We start from the raw sequence: 18,330 nt of genomic DNA on the forward strand, positions 1-18,330 counted from the left end.
CATGAGACGTATTATTTTCCAGTAGTATTAATTTAATTCCTCATGGACCATGTAAACACAACATTTTATGTCATCAAAAGAGAAGAGATGCTTTGTGCCAGATATTGTCAGTTAATATATACATATAGGGTATATATGTTGTAGTCTGTAAAGCAGATTAACATGATGGTAATAAAAAAGGATTAACATGGATTTAAACTTTATCAAGACCTAAAGAAAGAAAGGAGCATTTCCAAAAAGACATATAATTATGTCCTTAATTGTTGCTTACATCTATAAAGGGTTATAAATAATATATTGGGCTATACTGCTGAAGGTAAAGTGTTACAAACACATCTATAGTATTCTGATCTGACTCATTCTTCAAATGCCAACATGTCTGGCATTTGAAACAGTATATAAACAATCAATAAATACTTAAACATCATTATTCAGTTGCAAGAAAATATGTGTGCATGTGTGCATCATGTTAAATATTGTTTATAGCCTTAATCTATGTATTATAAATAATTTGTTAAGTGTCTATACTGCTTAAACAGAGCAATTAAGGAATCTGAGGAACAAACAACATAAATAGGAAATAACATGATTAAGATTGGTTGAAATATTTTAATAAGCCCAAATAGTAACAGTTTGTTTTATCAGGCTTGCTAAAAATACCCACGTTGCCGTTAGGAGAAAGCTGTCTTAAAGCCAGTTTTGATTAAATTTCCTCTGGTGACATCTCATGAAACTGTTGGTATAATACACTGTTGGGCTGACATCTTCACAGTTTGTTAGAATACCTGAACATGATTTATTTGTTAGAAAACCTGAATATTATTTATTAACCTGGATTATTTTGTTAAATGAAAGAAAGGTAACCAGGAAAAATTTTGTAGTACTTTGTTAAGTGTACACGATCAGAAAGGTGGATTGGTAGGCAAGCACATTTTCATTAGAAACTCAGTGCTCACAAACAAAAGGCATTTTTCTTTTCTATTCTCTTTTTTTTTACCAGTAAAACTGAATGTTCCCATTATGTATTTTGGACTACACGGGGAGCAATACGTCATGTTTAATGCAAGTAAATCCACAAACTCCATTACTATAGGTTTTTCCCATGGCAAGCCAAGTGGGGTTTTTGTCCTCTCTTTTCTTGCCTCACCAAACTCATGTCTGCATGAAATGAAACATTATTGACCCAAATAACATGTCTGTAACTCAGACGCTACAAGTCAGGATAGGCCCTGTGCTTTCCCACTGATGGCTCAAGCGTTGCCCCTAGTGACAATGACAGTAAACAGGCAGGGATGACAGCAAGTGACAGCGGGGTTAGACCACAGGAAATGCCTCTGTGACATCCTCTGTTTCACTTCCCCTTTTGGATGAGAGCTACCGTTGGATACGGGCCATTATTGTGGGAATCCAAAACACAGCGACAACTCTTGCGGGCTCTGTTTTCAGATTTCAATATCCAGTTACACACATTTTTTTTTTTGTTACAGACATTCACGTTTTGGTTTCCTACTTGGCAAACTTTTTGTAATATGTTTGTCAAACATTTTGGACACCTATAGTATCAGGAAACAGTCACAGCTGCTGTGAATAAATGAAGGGGGGGGGGGGGAAGCTGACATTTTCTACTGGAAATACTCAATTGCTTCATCTGTACAAACAGTATTTTTTCACCCCCTTGACAAAGGGGTGTCTAATTTATTCCCTGACCTCCAGCACATAAGGCTTGCATCATGACTGTAGGGAAGACGCATTTACTGTGAGGACAAATTGTTTGGGAACAGACTGTTTTCACAGCCTGCCTGACCCTCCTCCACTCGTAGTGTGTAACATTCCTGCTTTGTGGCAGGGGCTTCACAGTTGAATCATCTCACAGAAGTGTGAGCTCCCAGTTTTTGCACTCTGTTGTGATTGGTTAAGTTTCTGTCCTTCAAGTTTCCCCCTCTTCCTTTTCTCACATAGGCTAACACATCCAGTTTCCCTTTGCTTGAAAAAAAAAAGGGGGTCAAAACATATTGGATGCGGATTCACCGGGCTGAATGTCCTCTCATGTTCAGGTGACAGTAAAGTGACAATGATGTCATGGTCTATATAATGTATGTCAAGCTTATCTTTTGAAGCAATATATGGTGCACAACTCTAAGCACATGGTGTGATATTTTAGATACACAGACTTAATTGCAAGTAAATTAGATGTTTGGGGCAGTGGGATGCATAATCTGTCATTTCAAAATGAAACTAGTCAAATGAGACTATCGCAGGGTCAGGGTTAGGGTTCCTAACCTGTTTCTAAGTCTGCTTAGTAAACACTTGTTTCACAACAAAACAACCCAGGCGTGTGTCTGCTGCCGTGCAGTTTCAACACACCCGCTCGTGAGTGTAAAGACGCCTGTTGTCTGTCAATAATGCTCTTCCTGTTTCCTTATTATGAGACACCAGTGTTGTCTGCTCTGAGTCAGCAAACTACACTAGTGAATCGGAAGGGTTTCCCAGAGTATTTGTAATAGTGTTTGCCTTTTAAAATCTACTCTTAATCTGTCAGGGAGGGGAAAAACAAAACACCTCATCCATCTGTTTCAGTAAGGTCCCAAATGAAACAGTACTGTCAGATCAAGAGTTCTCCATCTGCTGTTGTCTTCCTGGCAAACCTGTGTTTTTGTTGCTCAGCGCATGGAAATTTACTGGACTTCAGATTTCTATATAGTGATTAACTTTTATGGTTGGCCTTTGCTCTCGGGGCATTGAACACTATGTACCTCTGACTAATAAAAACAAAGAATAAACTTTTATGGCCCCGACGGCAGATATTTACTTATTATCTTGTTATTTGTCAACTCTCAGGTTGAAGAGGCAAAATAGAAATCTAATTAAACACTCACATCATGGAAAGTTTGGCAAATTCCTTAATTGCTGACATTTGACACTATGGGTCACTTTGTGAATAATGATGTTGGACTGATGTGTCACGCTCGCTCTGCCTCGATTTGTTGATGTTGTGTACGTGAGTTTGTGGGCTCGCGAGGAGAAAAAGTACAAAGTGCACGGGTGCAAACAAACCCGCGACTAGTAAACAAAAACAACACGTTTTACACGTTAAATTGGTAAACGTCGGGTGAATTACACACGCCTTATAAAACACGAAAGAAAAAAAAAAGAAAGAAACAGGAGCAGACTTCCCGGTGAGAAGCTGCCTGACGCCGCGTGGCCGCGTACGTGCTGTACGCTCCTACAGAAATGTCCCGCATTTGCGCGTGCCCCTGTCAGCGGGGGGAGAGGGGGAGGGGGGGCGATGACGTCTGCGGTGTTGGCAGGAAGCCAAGAGGGCGGCCGCCTGACGTCAGCTGCCCCTCATTCACAAGCACGAGTCGTATAAAAGCTCTCCTCAGACCGCTCGCAGGCAGAAGCCGCTTACTGTAAACTTGAATATATTAAAACTTTTTGAAGAAGAACACAACTACCGGATACACTCGAGAAGAAGAAAAGGACCAACTTAGATAGTCTTAAAACTTTTTTTGTTTTTTTCGTGTTTGAGTGCTTGTTTTTTTTTTGTTTTTCTTTCTCTAAACAAGCTAACCGGAACAAAGGACTCGCCGCTTCGAAGATAATTATTTAGTAATTAACTTTGGGAGATAGCTTTTTTTCCACAACAAGCTAAACTTCTGCCCGCCAACCCGTACACGCTTTATGTATTTGGATTTAACATTTCTTTCCCGCCGTCCTACTATGGTCATAATGGAGGTTCCCACCATCGACTGCTCGTCCCTCCGCGGTATGATGGAGGACGACGTCCCGGGCTGCCTGGTGCTGGACTGCCGCTCCTTCCTGTCCTTCAACTCGTCCCACATATCGGGCTCCACCAACGTCCGCTTCAGCACCATAGTGCGCAGGAGGGCCAGGGGCGGGCTGGGGCTTGAGCACATCGTCCCCAACGAGGACACCAGGAGCCGGCTCCTCTCCGGGGAGTACCAGTCCGTGGTGTTGCTCGATGACCGCAGTCTGGACTTAAGCCAGGCGAAGAAAGACGGGACCCTGACGCTTGCGGTCACGGCCCTGTGTCGCGACCCCTGTGGAGTCCGGGTTTTTATTCTCAAAGGTAAGATCCAAGAGAGATTTACTGTTTATAAGAGCCGCGCACGATTGTTTCAGTGTATCCTAACAACGGAACAACAAATGTGGATTACAGCTGTCACCACACCAGCTGGTGCTGGTGTAAACAATGTTCCAGAATAGCCCCACAAGGCAGTTGTCAACCTTTTGGAGAGCCATATTTAAACATGGATGTGTCTCTGTGCTGTCCTGTGATCTAACCTAGTTGTCTTTTTTCCTACTTTTTCAGGCGGTTTTGAAGTATTTTCCTCTGAGTGCCCAGACATGTGTACCAAACCCTCCCCTCCACAGGGGCTCAGTCTGCCCCTGAGCGCCAGCCATCCTGGGAGTGCAGACCCAAACTGTAGTCCATGCAACACCCCTCTCTATGACCAGGTTTGTTTGTTTATATTGTTTACAGTCAAATTGAATACACCACTCGATGTGTTGGTTTCCCACTTCCTGTTTTTGTTGTTGACTGACTGACGTTGTTTTTGTTTATTTTCCTCTCCCCAGGGCGGTCCGGTAGAGATCCTTCCCTTCCTGTACCTCGGCAGTGCTTACCATGCTTCAAGAAAAGACATGCTGGACATGCTGGGGATCACCGCTCTAATCAACGTCTCGGCCAACTGCCCGAACCACTTTGAGGATTCCTTCCTCTACAAGAGCATCCCCGTCGAGGACAACCACAAAGCCGATATCAGCTCCTGGTTCAATGAGGCGATTGAGTTTATCGGTGAGTACATCCACCTTTTTTTTACTCTCCACTCTCAACTGCCATATGTGAGCGCCTGTCACAGCTGTTAGCTCCTGAGCCCGTTGGAGGCAAGCAACACAAACACCCAACCCCCCTCTTCCTTCACTTCTTTGACTCCTGGATTTAAATTTTTAAAAAGTTCCCTCCAAAACAGACCAGCTGGCTCAACACAGGCACCCCACTCCACCACAATGGTGGTGACATCATTGCCACCTCTCAGGCGTAGAAAAAGGGATGCCCCTTTTTAATGAATTGCGGGGCAGCGGCCCCAAACTAGTTTTTGCTGTGGGCTAGGCTGGCTGTGCTTGAATAGCTCCCTCCACGCCACTCTTTGTTCTGGCTGAACAAAAGGCAATTTCTCCTCGCTCACTGTCGGCCTTCCTCCCCAGATCAATACCCCCAGCAGGGGTCTGTTCCCCTTCTTTGTCCATTCAGGCTGCCTCCTTTGGGAATAACCCCCACAGGCTCACACCCTGCACCCCTATTAACTGTGTTCCTGTGTCTTAATGAGCCCTGTTGAATTTAAATAGCAGTTGAAAGTGTTACAAAGACTTTTGTTTTTTTGCCTTCCTGTGACAGGCAGATTTTTAACCCCCATTCTTTGCTTACACTTTTCTGATCTTCCACTGTGTGCTAATGTTGTTTTCTCATCTCATTCCCCCCCCCCCAGACTCAGTCAGGAATAATGGAGGCCGTGTGTTTGTGCACTGTCAAGCTGGCATCTCCCGCTCCGCAACCATTTGCCTTGCCTATCTCATGCGGACCAACCGCGTGAAGCTGGACGAGGCCTTCGAGTTTGTCAAGCAGCGCCGCAGCATCATCTCCCCAAACTTCAGCTTCATGGGACAGCTCCTCCAGTTCGAGTCCCAGGTCCTGGCCTCATCCACCTGCTCCTCAGAGGCGGGCAGTCCGGCCATTGGCAACAACAGCACAGTTTTCAATTTCCCAGTGTCCATCCCCGTACACGCCTCGGCAGGTCAGCTGTCATTCCTCCACAGTCCCATCACCACCTCTCCCAGCTGCTGAGAAAAGTGTGAGGGAGCACAGACTTTGTTAGGACTTGAACTCACAAGTGCCTCTGCAAAGAGCGCTGCACAAAACACGATTATAATCTATGTTATGGTGATACTGGTATCACTGGACAGAATGGGAGCTAATGTTTAGAGTCAGATCATGCGACTCGCTGATCATCATTTCAAAGGGAGATTTGACAACTACCATCAGGCAGTATTCATGTAGAACTTCCTAAATGTGAAAGCCATCCACAGTTTTAATCCTGGATGATTTGGGAATGGCTGAAAAGGAAGTTAGAAATCTTTGAGTTTGTTTTTGTTTTTGTTTTCTCATGAAGGCAACTGCTTTTGATAATCACAATCATTTGTAAGCAAACAAACTAGAGAGGGCTCAGGAATGTTGTCTCATCCTCTCCAAATGCCCGTGTTGCTTTCTATACTGCTTAAAGAAAGCAATATACCCATTGCCTAACATGGTGTGGGATTTGCGCCATCATTTGATGAACAATGAATGTATCCCCCCTCTTGTCAATGTAGATGTGGCAGTAATGCCGGGTTGCCAATATAAATGCCTGCCTTTAAAGACATCATGAATCTTTGACGATCCTGACACATTTGGGGAAATGGACCATTAAATACCTCATGTTTCTGTACTGTGTACTGCAGCACTGAGACCCACAGAACCCCAAAACTGCTAAAAATGGGGACACGTAGTCGTCAGTGGCTGCGTTCTGACATATTTATTGAACTAAAGTAATATATTTCTTTATCATATCTATTTTTGCATATGTTTTTAAATGTTGTTTTTTTTATACTGTCAAATAAACCTCAGTTGACTTTTGTACTTACTTTTGTGCTGTTTTCCTCTTTTTGTTTTCACCTGATACGAGACAGATTTATCTATTAGTGGTGAGTAAGTGCATGGTGACTTAAAAGTCAATGATCATTTTAAACCACAAAGACTGACTTTGTAAATAATTGTCATGTCTTTAGTGTCAATGTTTAGTTACTGATTTATAAATCAATAACGACCATTAACTTGTGTTGACTAATACATGGAACAGATTTGTCTTTCCATTTAAAGCAACATCTTCAGGTTATGAAAATACAAATGTAAAATACAAAGCAAATGAATAAACTTAATGTCTCCCAATCCTATCCTCAGTGATGGAATGTAACTAAGTACTTACTAAGTACTAAGTACTTACTCAAGTACTGTACTTAAGTACTTTTCTGCTACTTTACACTTTCCTTCCACTACATTTTGAAATTAAATGTTATACTTGACTACATTTATTTTACAACTCGAGTTTCTTATTACTTTGCAGCTTTCATAATAATCTAAATATTTTATGCATTTTAATTGTTTAGGGTTTTATTCGACTACTATCTGTATGGGTGACTTTCACTTACCAAAGCAATATTTTAACATATATCTTAACTTTTATTGTGTGATGTTTGCAACCCTACCTCTCCTTTTAGATCCAGTCTGTGCACATGCCCAGCAACACAAAAAGCCCATGACTGCAACATACCATTATTTTCATTATCAGTTCATTTGGGATTATTTTGATTTATCATTGGAAATATGTCATCATCACAATTTCCCCGAATCCAAAACTGACATTCAAATTGCTAGTTTTGCCAAATTAACAGTCCAAAACCTAATATAATTCAGCAAATATTATAGAAGACTGATATAACCAGTAAATAGTCAGTCTAAATTTTACGTGTAAAATTAAAAAAAAAAATCTTAATATATTATTAAAAAGCTTCCCCGTTAAGCTCTAAAACATATACATGCTCATGTATTTCACAAATGTAATTTTATTCTGAGGCTTCTTAAGGCACAAGTTGAAAAACATTCACAGGACCTCGATGAAGCTGAGATGACCCTGACCTACTGGCACGTCAGATATATCTTTGTGCACATCTCTCCTTGTTTTGTCCCATGCAACGGAATCTTACATCTTGCCCACACAGAAGCGGCATGATGTCATGGCGTCGGCCATTGTTGGGGCCACACTCCCTCTCAGTGAACCCATGTGAGACCAGGGCAACAGCAGGAGGCCTAAAGAATCATCGAAGGAGCCCTCCCTCTGCGGCCACAATAGGAGCAGCTGCAAGGCGTTTGGGAAAAGTGTGACAACTAAAGAGCATTCAGGGCTCAGTCAAGCACCGGCCTTGTAGGTCCCCCCCCCCGGCTCACACACACTCAACGGGGAGGTGGAGACCGCAATGGCCGTGAAAGGGAAAAGAATATGTTTGGGTTGCAAATTAGCCAAAACATTGGCTCTGACCCTGGGTGGGGTGTGAGAAAATGGAGAGAAAACTTCCTCCATAGGTGATGATGCTGACGCTACCCCAAGGTTTTCACCACAAGAACAACCTTCTGTGCCAAATGAAGGTTTTGAGGGAGAAAACTTTGCTGTGCTTTTAAACACCAGAATTCTGACAAACTGGACAAAAATTCACTCTGTAAAAACTGACGTCCACTTCTTATCTGACAGCAAAACAAACGTTGGTCTCCGGAAGAAAACATCACCAGTGATGATGCCTCCAACGCCATGAAAAGGCTCATTCATTACCTCACCAGCTCCCTCAGACAGGCTGCAGTTTTGGTGACATATGTGCGACTCCCCCTCCTCCTTCAACCAACACACACACACACACACACACACACACACCCCTTTGTGTCTTCAGATTCCCTGTTGTCAGGAGGGGAGGCTGGCAGGAGTGTGTGTGTGTTTATGGTGTGAAAGTCGTTAGGCGTCTTTTATGATCTGATGAGGGTGCTCTGGAGGGGGAAGGAACCCTCTGTCAATTGCCAGGTCCAGGGGCATTAAAGCATTGGGATTTTTTTTTTTTTTTTTGAGTATGTGCGTGAGACAGTCTGGGTGTGGTGTGAGACAATGTCAAGGTGCAATCCTGAAAAAACAAAAAGGGTCATTTTGTACTGATTCGCGTTAAAAGAAAGTAAAAGAAAAGAAAATCCTGCTTCTGATAGATTCACTCCTTTGTCTTTATCATCACATTTTTCTGTCGGTATCAGCAGACAGACTTGACCATAACGTCATTTGCCAGTTTCACAATGTTGCCAATTGGCTGCTCCATTTAGCAACTGAGCTCTGACTCAACTTCAAAGTCATTTTAATTAACACGGGCCTGTGGAAACAATGGTTATATAATGTGTCAGACACAGCTGCCATGACAGGAAGAGACACGATCCCACCCTTCTCTGTCTACCTCATCCAGTTTGGATCAGGTATGTGGGAGATGCCGGTGTGAGTTTCATCACTATTCCACATCAGATATGTGACACATTCTTGCTTCTCTAAAAAAAAAAAAAAAAAAAATCTAAATCTGAAGCGTTTGATTAAAACCTTTGACATACACTCTGTAATTTGAAAGGTGGCATAAACCTCGACGCAAAGGAATAAAAGATCATCGGCATCGCCATAAAACAATATGAGTATACAACAATATGATTATAAAACAGCGTGACTGCTCACAACAACTCAAGGTTCAGTTCTACGTCACAGTAAAGATGATAACGGTGACGATGCTTCGTCATAGGAACAGATTTATATTTATAGTAGAATATTGCTATTGTTAACTGTCATAGCTGTGTCATCATGACGCTACATCAGTGTGTTTGTGTGCTGCATCATGAGATTTTGTCTCATTTACTTTTATTAATAGAAACTGTTATAATTGCTGCCAGAGGGTTGACAGTTTGAATCACACATTTGTCTAATATCGATGAAAGGGAAGAAAACAGCCTGTCCTTCATTGTTTGAATATCATCAAACAAAGATGTGTGATATAAACACAAGACGACAAAGGAAATTCAAGCAAACCAACGGCAGGTTGTGTAGTATCTCGTGGAGTGCTAGGCCCTGGCAGTGACATGTCTGAGGAGAGGATGAAGACACTATTAGCGCGGTTATTATCATTTTGGGGGTTTTTTTCAAGGCAGGCTCAACACAGAGTCAGATTGTCTTCTCTTTAGAATATGAAGCCCCAACGTGACGTTACGGTTTTGAGAAGGTGAGGCCACAGCACAGGGCCACACAGGTACAGAAACACACCTTCGTGACAAAATCAAACCCAAAGAAATCAGCCCCCGGTCTCTTTTGGTCACAATAACTCACATTACAAGCCAGTTTAAATGTTCACAATAACAAATGTAAACATATGCCTTTAAAGACATGAGAGACAAAAATGTGATTAAAGGACAAGAAAAACAAGATAGAATGAGCGAATAAATGATCACAAGTTACAAAAAGAAGTTATCTAAGCTACATGTAAACGCGCTGCGTTCAGTTCTGGTTTAAATTATCTGACTGTTTTCCCCTCAGGTATTCAGGAGGCTTGTTCCACAGGTGGGGAGCATAAAAACTAATACTTGCGTCACCTTGCTTGGTCTTGATCCAGGAAACACTGAGGAAACCTGTGCCAGATGACCCGAGGGAACAACTGTATAGGGACACATGTATAATAAAGTGAATCATGGCTGAATTCCTCTTAGATGTTTCACTTTAAGGGTTTTGGTACATACTGACTATTGGAATGTAACTGTAACACATGTGCTCTCCCTGTCACAACAAGTGCTGCAACAAAATGTCTGCTGTCAAACAAAAAAAAGAGAAAAACTTTACTTTAAAATGGTAACTTAAAATGGTAACTTTAAAACACAAACGCCACAATTTATAAACATTATATACAAGTGAAGGTACTGCATTTAAAATCTTACTGGAGTAAAAATAAAATCCATACTTATAATAATCATATAATCATACTTAAAGCAGCCAAAATTGGCTTTTTAGTTGTTACATTGACATATATGACAATCTTAGATTATTACTACTCATGCAGTAACATGTAAGGTGCATTTTGATTCTGTTACTGTATATTAATACCGATCTCATTATGGGTCTTTAAAATCATCATCTCTAAAGTAACAAGTAACTAAATGCATGAAACAAATGAAGTTGAGTACAAACTACAACATGTTCCTCTGAGATGTAGTGGAATAGAAACAGAACGTGGCGTCAAATTAAAGCACTCCAGGTGAAGTGTCTCAAAATTAAAGGTTAGGTGCTCTGTGGAACGTCTGTGTTGCTAGTTTGTTAGCAGATTACATCTCTAGATCAACATTAGCCACTGCGGAGACCCCGTCCCCTCCACAGTCTACGTACGCCTGTGGCTGCTTGTTAAAATATGATAAGGGGAGGGTTTACTGACATGTTGACAGCCGTTAAAACCTGATCGATGCTGTATTTCAAGAGTCATTGCGCCACATTTCAACCGTCTGCATTTGTGCATTGCGTAATGAAACTTTAATCAAACGTCTGAAGAGGGAAGTTTTCTTTTAATCGAAAGTATGGAAGTTGTTTTTCCCCCTCCGTGTAGGAAATCTAATCGATTACACACTTAGGGAATGCACCAGCTGACTTTTTTTCCCCCCTAAATCGAGTTGTCTCCGTTTAACGCTTCACATGAGGACATAACACACTTACACGAGACCAAACAACAAAGGCTGCACTGATTTTGACCCGAATTCCTGCGTGATAGAGGCTAAAGTGTGAATGATTAGCGGAGGATGCCGGGTAATTACACCTCTCACACTTCAGCGTACCTTGAAAGTGGATTAGGCCTCCCTTTTAACACACACACACACACACACACACACACACACAAGCACATACATCCTCTCTCACAAGCACACACAATATCCTGAGTGCGAAAGATTTAGTCCACACACTGATGTCACGACTCACCTGAAGTAAATCTGTAAGAGGATTATGTTTGTGACGGAGGGGCCTCTGTAACATCCTGTGGCTGTACTGGCTTGTTCTAACCTTTACATCAGCACAGAGCGCAGACACAGGCAGCCGGTCTGTTGTGCCATATGCCAAATCTCATGTGAGCGCTGCCGTTAACAGGGTCAACGTGGAACTTTCCTGTGAAAGAGGCCAATGTGTTGAAGCCCAAACCTGCTTCAACAAAAAACATATGAATGGATGAGCTAGCCCGGCGTCAATGCAGGTACCACGTAGAAAAATGAAGGAAGAGAAAGAGAAAAAAGGCTCGCGTGACAAAACCGAGATAGAATTTTCAACCTTTTTCCGTCACTGCTGATAAAGAGAGACACACGTCAACCAAACCCTTGATATTCATGACATTCCAGGGCAGAGCTCCACTAGATACCTTGTGAAAAAAAAAAAAAGCAGCCAGACAAGCCGCAGTTGCGTGACAGGAGCTCAGATAAGGCCAGATCTGTGGCATGATAACGGAAGGCTTGTACGGCCGAAGGAATGTCAGGACGTTACGTATGGCTGCAGTGAAGTGGCTTTCTCCTCGCCAGCTCCCCTTCCCCTTCACAACCCCGTCTGGAATGTCAGACGACGGTGGAAGAGAAACTGTGTCGACTCTGAAGTGGTCTCCCTGCAGTATCTCTGCAGGAGACGGATAATCTGCCATCGTGTTTGTTTCACCTGCCCAGATACGCTACACTGGAAGAAACGCCACTTCAGAAATGAATTTTAAGAAAGGAAAACAGAATATTTCTCTCTTGTATTAAAAAGAGTGAAAACATATGTCTCACCGAAATGCTACTTTCTATGCGATTGTGTCTTACATCAGACGCACAATATGTCATTTCTGCAGCGAGGGGTCTCTGTATCAAAACAGTTGAATGCTGTGTGGGGAGGGCTCAGCTTTTCCTTTCAAGCTATACTTTAGTTTATTGTACTCATTTGTTTATTTGACGGATACATGGAGTCTCAAGTGAGTGCTTAGTTCAGTTTTTGACCTGAATTCAGACACTCATGCCCAAACTCGCTTGCTTACGGCTAACGTATGGTAAAGTAACCTGGCTGTTTGGGTAAAGTGAACACATGTGTGCAGATGTTCTCTGAACTTTTGGGCAGCCGGATGAAGCGCCCCGTCACCTTGGGTGAACTTGTGGCTATCTCTGACTTTGACCGCTGTCCGAAAAAACATTTGAGATAATGTGAGCACACAGCTCTCGGCTAAATGTGTGGCAAAGGTCTCGTCATTTTCAGACAATTCGGCGCAGAAGTCGTGCGTACGATATTTTGAAGTGTCAGTGAGATGTTTTGACTGGAAATTGGACAAATCTTCTTGATTAGATTTAAGAGTTTTTACGCCTCAGGGACATTAAATTCTCAAAAGAAATCTAACAGAAAATGGAAAAAAAAAAATGTGGAGAAGTAACACCTTTTAATTGCTCCTAATCACAAAGAGTCATCAGATATCTGAATGAGGGCCAGAAGTAGGGCACCCATCAATCGCCCCCCCCCACCACCCAGATCCTCGTCCACCACGCTGCGTCTGAACAGAGCCTGTATTTTTCCACTCACTGGAGCTACAGGGCTGTGTTCACAAGCCGGAGTGAGATCCTGTGTGGAGTATTCGAGGAATGTCTGGCATCCTGTCTTCTACACTGACTGCACTCTGGGTGGATGATGTCACACCCTAAAGAACATACATACGAGCGGACATAAATCACAGGAGGCCGGGGGGGCAGATGTGCAGCGAAAACTATTAAAATGGAGTCATATGTTGGCCGCACATCTGCGTTCTTTGGTTATCTGTCGGCATGACTTCACCTGTCAGATGGGCTTTATCGGACTCGCTCCCTTGTCTTATGCCTCATGAGTTTAGGTCCGAGCTTGGATAGGCTGCTTTTGATTAATGTGCACCCGACTATGGGACAAAATGCAGCACCTAAATTAATGAACTGCAATGTTTCAGGGCCAATCAGAGGACTGCCTTCTTCTCTGTCAGTGTTATTTGCCTTTGTTTTGACAATTATCTCACTGGAAATGAGGCTCACTCATCATACATCGTACGTAAAAATATGATTTCCACAGGTCTCTGATGCAGATTGTTGACAGTGACGATGACAAACAAGTTGAAAACAGGATACTTCTCCTTTTTCAGCACTTGAATAATGCAGTTATACAAGAAGATCTGAGGAGCCATAAGTGAAAGCAAGCATGGGACATCCTGACCCTAAGCCCTGACTCTTTCTCAGTCCACATGGATACAAAGGCTTCCTCACAAGCTGCAGCAGATCCCACATGACTGACAAATGGTCACCACTCATATGACGTCACAGCGGCTCTTTCTCCTGGTGTGAAAAGCTGCCAGAAGTGTATTTTTTTACTTGATTTATTTGATTTTTTGATGCCGAGCTTTGGACAGAAAGTTTCAAAATCCTTGTTGGGTGAAGCAAAAGAAGCACATCTCTGACTAAAGAAGAGATGACGGCCTGCGTGATTCATCTGTGAAGAGGAAATGTGAAATGATCTTCCTGTTGCAGCGGCGATGATGACCAAACTCCAGGTTCGGCCATGTGTGTCAGATGTCCCAGCTCTAAAAAGCAACATGTGTGTGACATGTGCGTACTGTCAGCGCCAAGTATTTCCTTCAGATCGACACATCTGCGTGTAACATGATAAATAAATCTTTCTCTGAAGTCCATGTGTTGTAATCACACTACATCTTGTATTTTTGCTCCAGTCCAGTGTGAAGATATAGCATAGCACAGTATTTTTCTGCTGGAATTCAGTTTTGACCTTTGTGTGCTGCTTGATAAATGAATTTTCAGAATTATTAAAGTTACAGTTTTTGACTTCATTCATTTTCATTTTCATTTTTGACAATCATTCTATGTATCATCAGCCGTTCACAAGTTAGCCTGCTTGTTTCATGATCGTACTGAACAGCTGCTGAAGGTTTTTTCTGTGGTGAACTGTACAAAATACAAAAACAAAAAGATCTCTGAAAACTGATCTGTCAGTTATAAAATGCAACTGTGAGTACTGAGTCGAGCGAGTCTGAGATTTAGCTGCTCAGAGACGTATCAGTGACTCCCTGACAGCGCTCTCAGATGAATGGATCAGCACACAAATGGATGAGCCTCCTCAGAAGATCCCTGACATTAAGTAAGGTCTCCCTCAGAGTTCATAGGGTATCGGCGCCATCTTATGGAGGACATTGTGCATTACCTTCAAGAAATACAACCTCTAATGGTAAGAAATAGAGTGTAGAGCCTAAGAGTAACAGTTTTATTTTAGCATTTATAAACATTTCACTCAGGCAGCGACACAGCAGTGCAGTTCGAGGACACAATCAATGCCTCATATTGATTGCCATCACCCCACGTGATCAAAAACCTGGGGTCGCCCAATCGCCAAAGTCTCTGTTGACACAGACGAGGTTGTGAAAGGATCGGCGTGGGTGTAGAAAAGTCAACAGCCCACAGACAAACACAGACGATGAGTGGGACGAGAGGATGTTAGATTAACCTGACCTCCTGCTACCTCTGCTAATAGCAGGCGGTGAGAGAAGTATTCAGATCCTTCAATTACGTAGAAGTACTGATGTCACATGAAAATACTCGACTAAAGCACAGGTACATTCAGAACCAGATTTATGTCAATCATTTTAGCTTCAGTTTTCAGAAACATTCATGTTCAAAAACAGCACATTTTGAATGACACGTGGGTTTCATTCTACAGGAAGAGTATGAAACACAAGAAATATAATATAATGGGAGATAAGCAGTAACTAAAGACAAGACAAATGTAGTGAAATAAAAAACAAGTACAATATTTCTCTCTGAGATGTAGAGGAATAAAGCTGAATAAGAATGGTAATGCTAACATACAGGTCCCTCAGATTTAAAGTAAAGTATTTGAGTAAATGTACTGGCTGGCTGATAGTCAATAATACATCAGCTATTCGCATTTAAACTAAAGTCCAACAGATGAAAAACTGCTGAGCTCAGCTGGATGAGTCGACAGGCTGCTATTGGTCAAACAGTTGACTTCTGACTGGTTTTGTTAATGAGTAACACCGCAGTAGAAGGGGCTGCACCTCGGATTTGAGAGGGAAATGAGGCAGCTTGAGAAACCCATTTTCACTGGCATATGGAAAGTAAATGATCAACTTCTTTAACTGAAACACTGATATATTAAGTTTGGAGGAAATAAAGAGACAAAACCCCAGCTTCAAATGCTGATTCCGTTATACTCTGTGGAGATTAAATAGTTGGTGTAAAGACGGGGGGGTGGAAGACCAAGAAAAGCACATGTGTAATTATTAACATGGGCGGCTGCGGGTCTTGTTGGTGTGTTAGTTGGAGGGCTCTGCTGTTCCAGATCATGCATTACAGGGACACTAGGAAAGAGATAATTATTAATGACTTCATCAGTTCACGTCTTTATAAAAGGGGATATTCACAATGGCTTTGGTCACAGCAGACACATGACAGCAGTGTTACTAACAACGCTAACAATAAGTCAGTAAACTAAACTCACAGTGAGTCAGCATGCAACAGGAGAGGAAATTTAACTGAGTATAAGTATTGTACTTGAGCACCTACATTACTAATTAATTATGATTATCATTTTTTTTTACAGTTAATTAAACAGTAGTTAATAGTTATTTTTGCGGTTAAAAAGCAATTAAATACTTCATAAACTGTTAGTGTTCATTGAAAAGTCACAATTGATGTTCATGATACTGTGTAGTCCATTCATAAACATTATTTGGCTGGCCATTAGTTTTTTAACCTTCACAATTGTTTAATAAATGTTTTATGAACCACTTCATTGTCTCTTAACAGTGAAACCACTTCACTGAATCTATGAATGTATAATTTATTATTGATGGTTAAAGTCTAGCCGTGTCAGTAAGTCATTTTTTTTTATTATTATTTTTTTTTTTTAGCAAAGAAATAGCTTTAAATAAGGTGAATAAATTAAATTCAAAACTGTCCATATTTATATTTATCTTCTTTGTCTGGCAATATTTTAAGTCCAGTTTTCATCTATCTGCTGGCACTGATATTGTTTCCTAAGTGATCATTGGTCCTGTCAAAATGCGATGTATAAATGTACAGATGGATTGGTGGAAGTGGGGGGCATGACCTCAGTATTTCCTAAAATCCGCAGTCCGAGCTGAATGTATCCTGGGCAAATCAAAGTAATAGGACACCAAACATCGGTGCTGCCAGTTGGCGCTCACCGCTCAAGGACAGGAAGATTACCGTGCACGCCCATTTCACCTTTTATAGAAGCTGCTGCGGTGTGAGCTGCAACAACTGCCACCACCCTGCTCCTGCAGGGGCATGTGTATATTTAACGGTCCCCACGCACACACACACACACACACACACACACACACACACACACACACACACACACACACACACACACACATAGACTTCCCCACGTGCCAACCCCCTGCTCCTCTCAGGCTGGATTTCATTGGTCAGAATAAACAGATAACAAAAGACACGTGCTCATGTTTACACGTCTTCAAATTTCTGGCGGGTTTTGTCTTGCTACTAAAATACCTGAATTTCAGAACAACTCCCACACACTATGACAGATGGTCATCAAGAAGAGACTACACCACAAGAGTAAACCTAGTGTTAGTAGTCGGATCATTATTAATTAGGTTAATTTATTATTATCTAAATAGAGAAGTATTGTATGGGGAACAACATGGGGAGCAGCCAGTCAAACGTGTGCTTCCCTGTTGGTTTGTGCGACCTGCCTCCATCCAGCAAAGACAAGAAACTTCAGAGCAGCCCGGAGGGTGAGACAGACTCTAATTTCACTTCCTGTTTTCTTTGTTCGATTGTCTATCATGTTACTTCAGCCTGTTGAATATGATCAGAAACATAACAAAAATAGTTTTGAGTAATTTAATAATAATAAAAAAAAACAGTTATACATGAGTAGACATTTTGTTATGTTATAAACTTTATTGTGTCAGCTACTGCGACAATATGTTTGAGTGGTGTATGAAATATGTAAAGGCCTGCATAAATGAGATTTACTAGCTAGCTGATCTAGTTTACGTGGACCCAACTAGAAAAGTTCATTTTTTTCACCTCAAAAACAGACTTTTCTGCTGACTTACTCTCAAAGTTTCAAATTGTGGCTTCTCTAGCAGGAAAACAAGCTAAATGAGCATGTGCGGAGTGAGTTAAGTCACTGTGGCTTCCTTCTGATTGGACAATATCAATCTGACTCACCTTAGGCCTGAATTCTGCAACATTAAAATGAAACAATCTGTTAAAAACAAACAAATGTAGACACTCTTTAAAAGTGTTAGAGTTAGAAATGCTCTTTAACCATGAAGGATTTCTGATTATAAATATTTTTTCATGATGTGATCACAGCAAGCAGATTAAGACTTTAGCATACTCAGGAAGTCAGACAATGAAAGAAAATTTGGTTACGCACATTAATAAGATGATACAATATAAGTGGTATATATATATATATATATATATATATATATATATATATATATATATATATATATATATATATATATATATATATATATATATATATATATATATATATATATATATATATATATATATATGTATACGTGGTTTGTTTTCGCTTCATGGCCCACCAT

The 18,330-nt window shown here is 41.4% G+C and overlaps 2 protein-coding genes and 1 long non-coding RNA gene across 3 annotated transcripts in view; 2 read left to right on the top strand and 1 right to left on the bottom strand.

The window, feature by feature from the left end:
- The first annotated feature begins 3,381 nt into the window (after positions 1-3,381).
- Positions 3,382-6,702, top strand: dusp1 (dual specificity phosphatase 1). The gene is made up of 4 exons (XM_037077574.1): positions 3,382-4,090; positions 4,334-4,479; positions 4,600-4,819; positions 5,511-6,702. Exons 1-4 carry the CDS (start codon positions 3,682-3,684, stop codon positions 5,864-5,866), a joined length of 1,131 nt encoding a protein of 376 aa, XP_036933469.1. The 5' UTR covers positions 3,382-3,681; the 3' UTR covers positions 5,867-6,702.
- Positions 6,703-7,662: 960 nt separating this feature from the next.
- LOC119007620 lies at positions 7,663-12,288 on the bottom strand. The gene is made up of 3 exons (XR_005071179.1): positions 11,637-12,288; positions 10,271-10,332; positions 7,663-9,767 (listed from the first exon to the last, which is right to left on the bottom strand). It is a non-coding gene; the product is annotated as an uncharacterized LOC119007620 (long non-coding RNA).
- A 4,932-nt stretch (positions 12,289-17,220) lies between these two features.
- The window catches only part of neurl1b (neuralized E3 ubiquitin protein ligase 1B), a 29,358-nt gene continuing 28,248 nt past the window's right edge, over positions 17,221-18,330 (top strand). The window contains exon 1 of the mRNA XM_037078137.1: positions 17,221-17,493. Within this exon, the coding sequence (XP_036934032.1) occupies positions 17,388-17,493 (106 nt within the window). The 5' untranslated portion in view covers positions 17,221-17,387. The remainder of the gene's footprint in view (positions 17,494-18,330) is intronic.

This window comes from Acanthopagrus latus, chromosome 18 (genome assembly GCF_904848185.1).
Source record: "Acanthopagrus latus isolate v.2019 chromosome 18, fAcaLat1.1, whole genome shotgun sequence".
Taxonomy (NCBI): Eukaryota; Metazoa; Chordata; class Actinopteri; order Spariformes; family Sparidae; genus Acanthopagrus; species Acanthopagrus latus.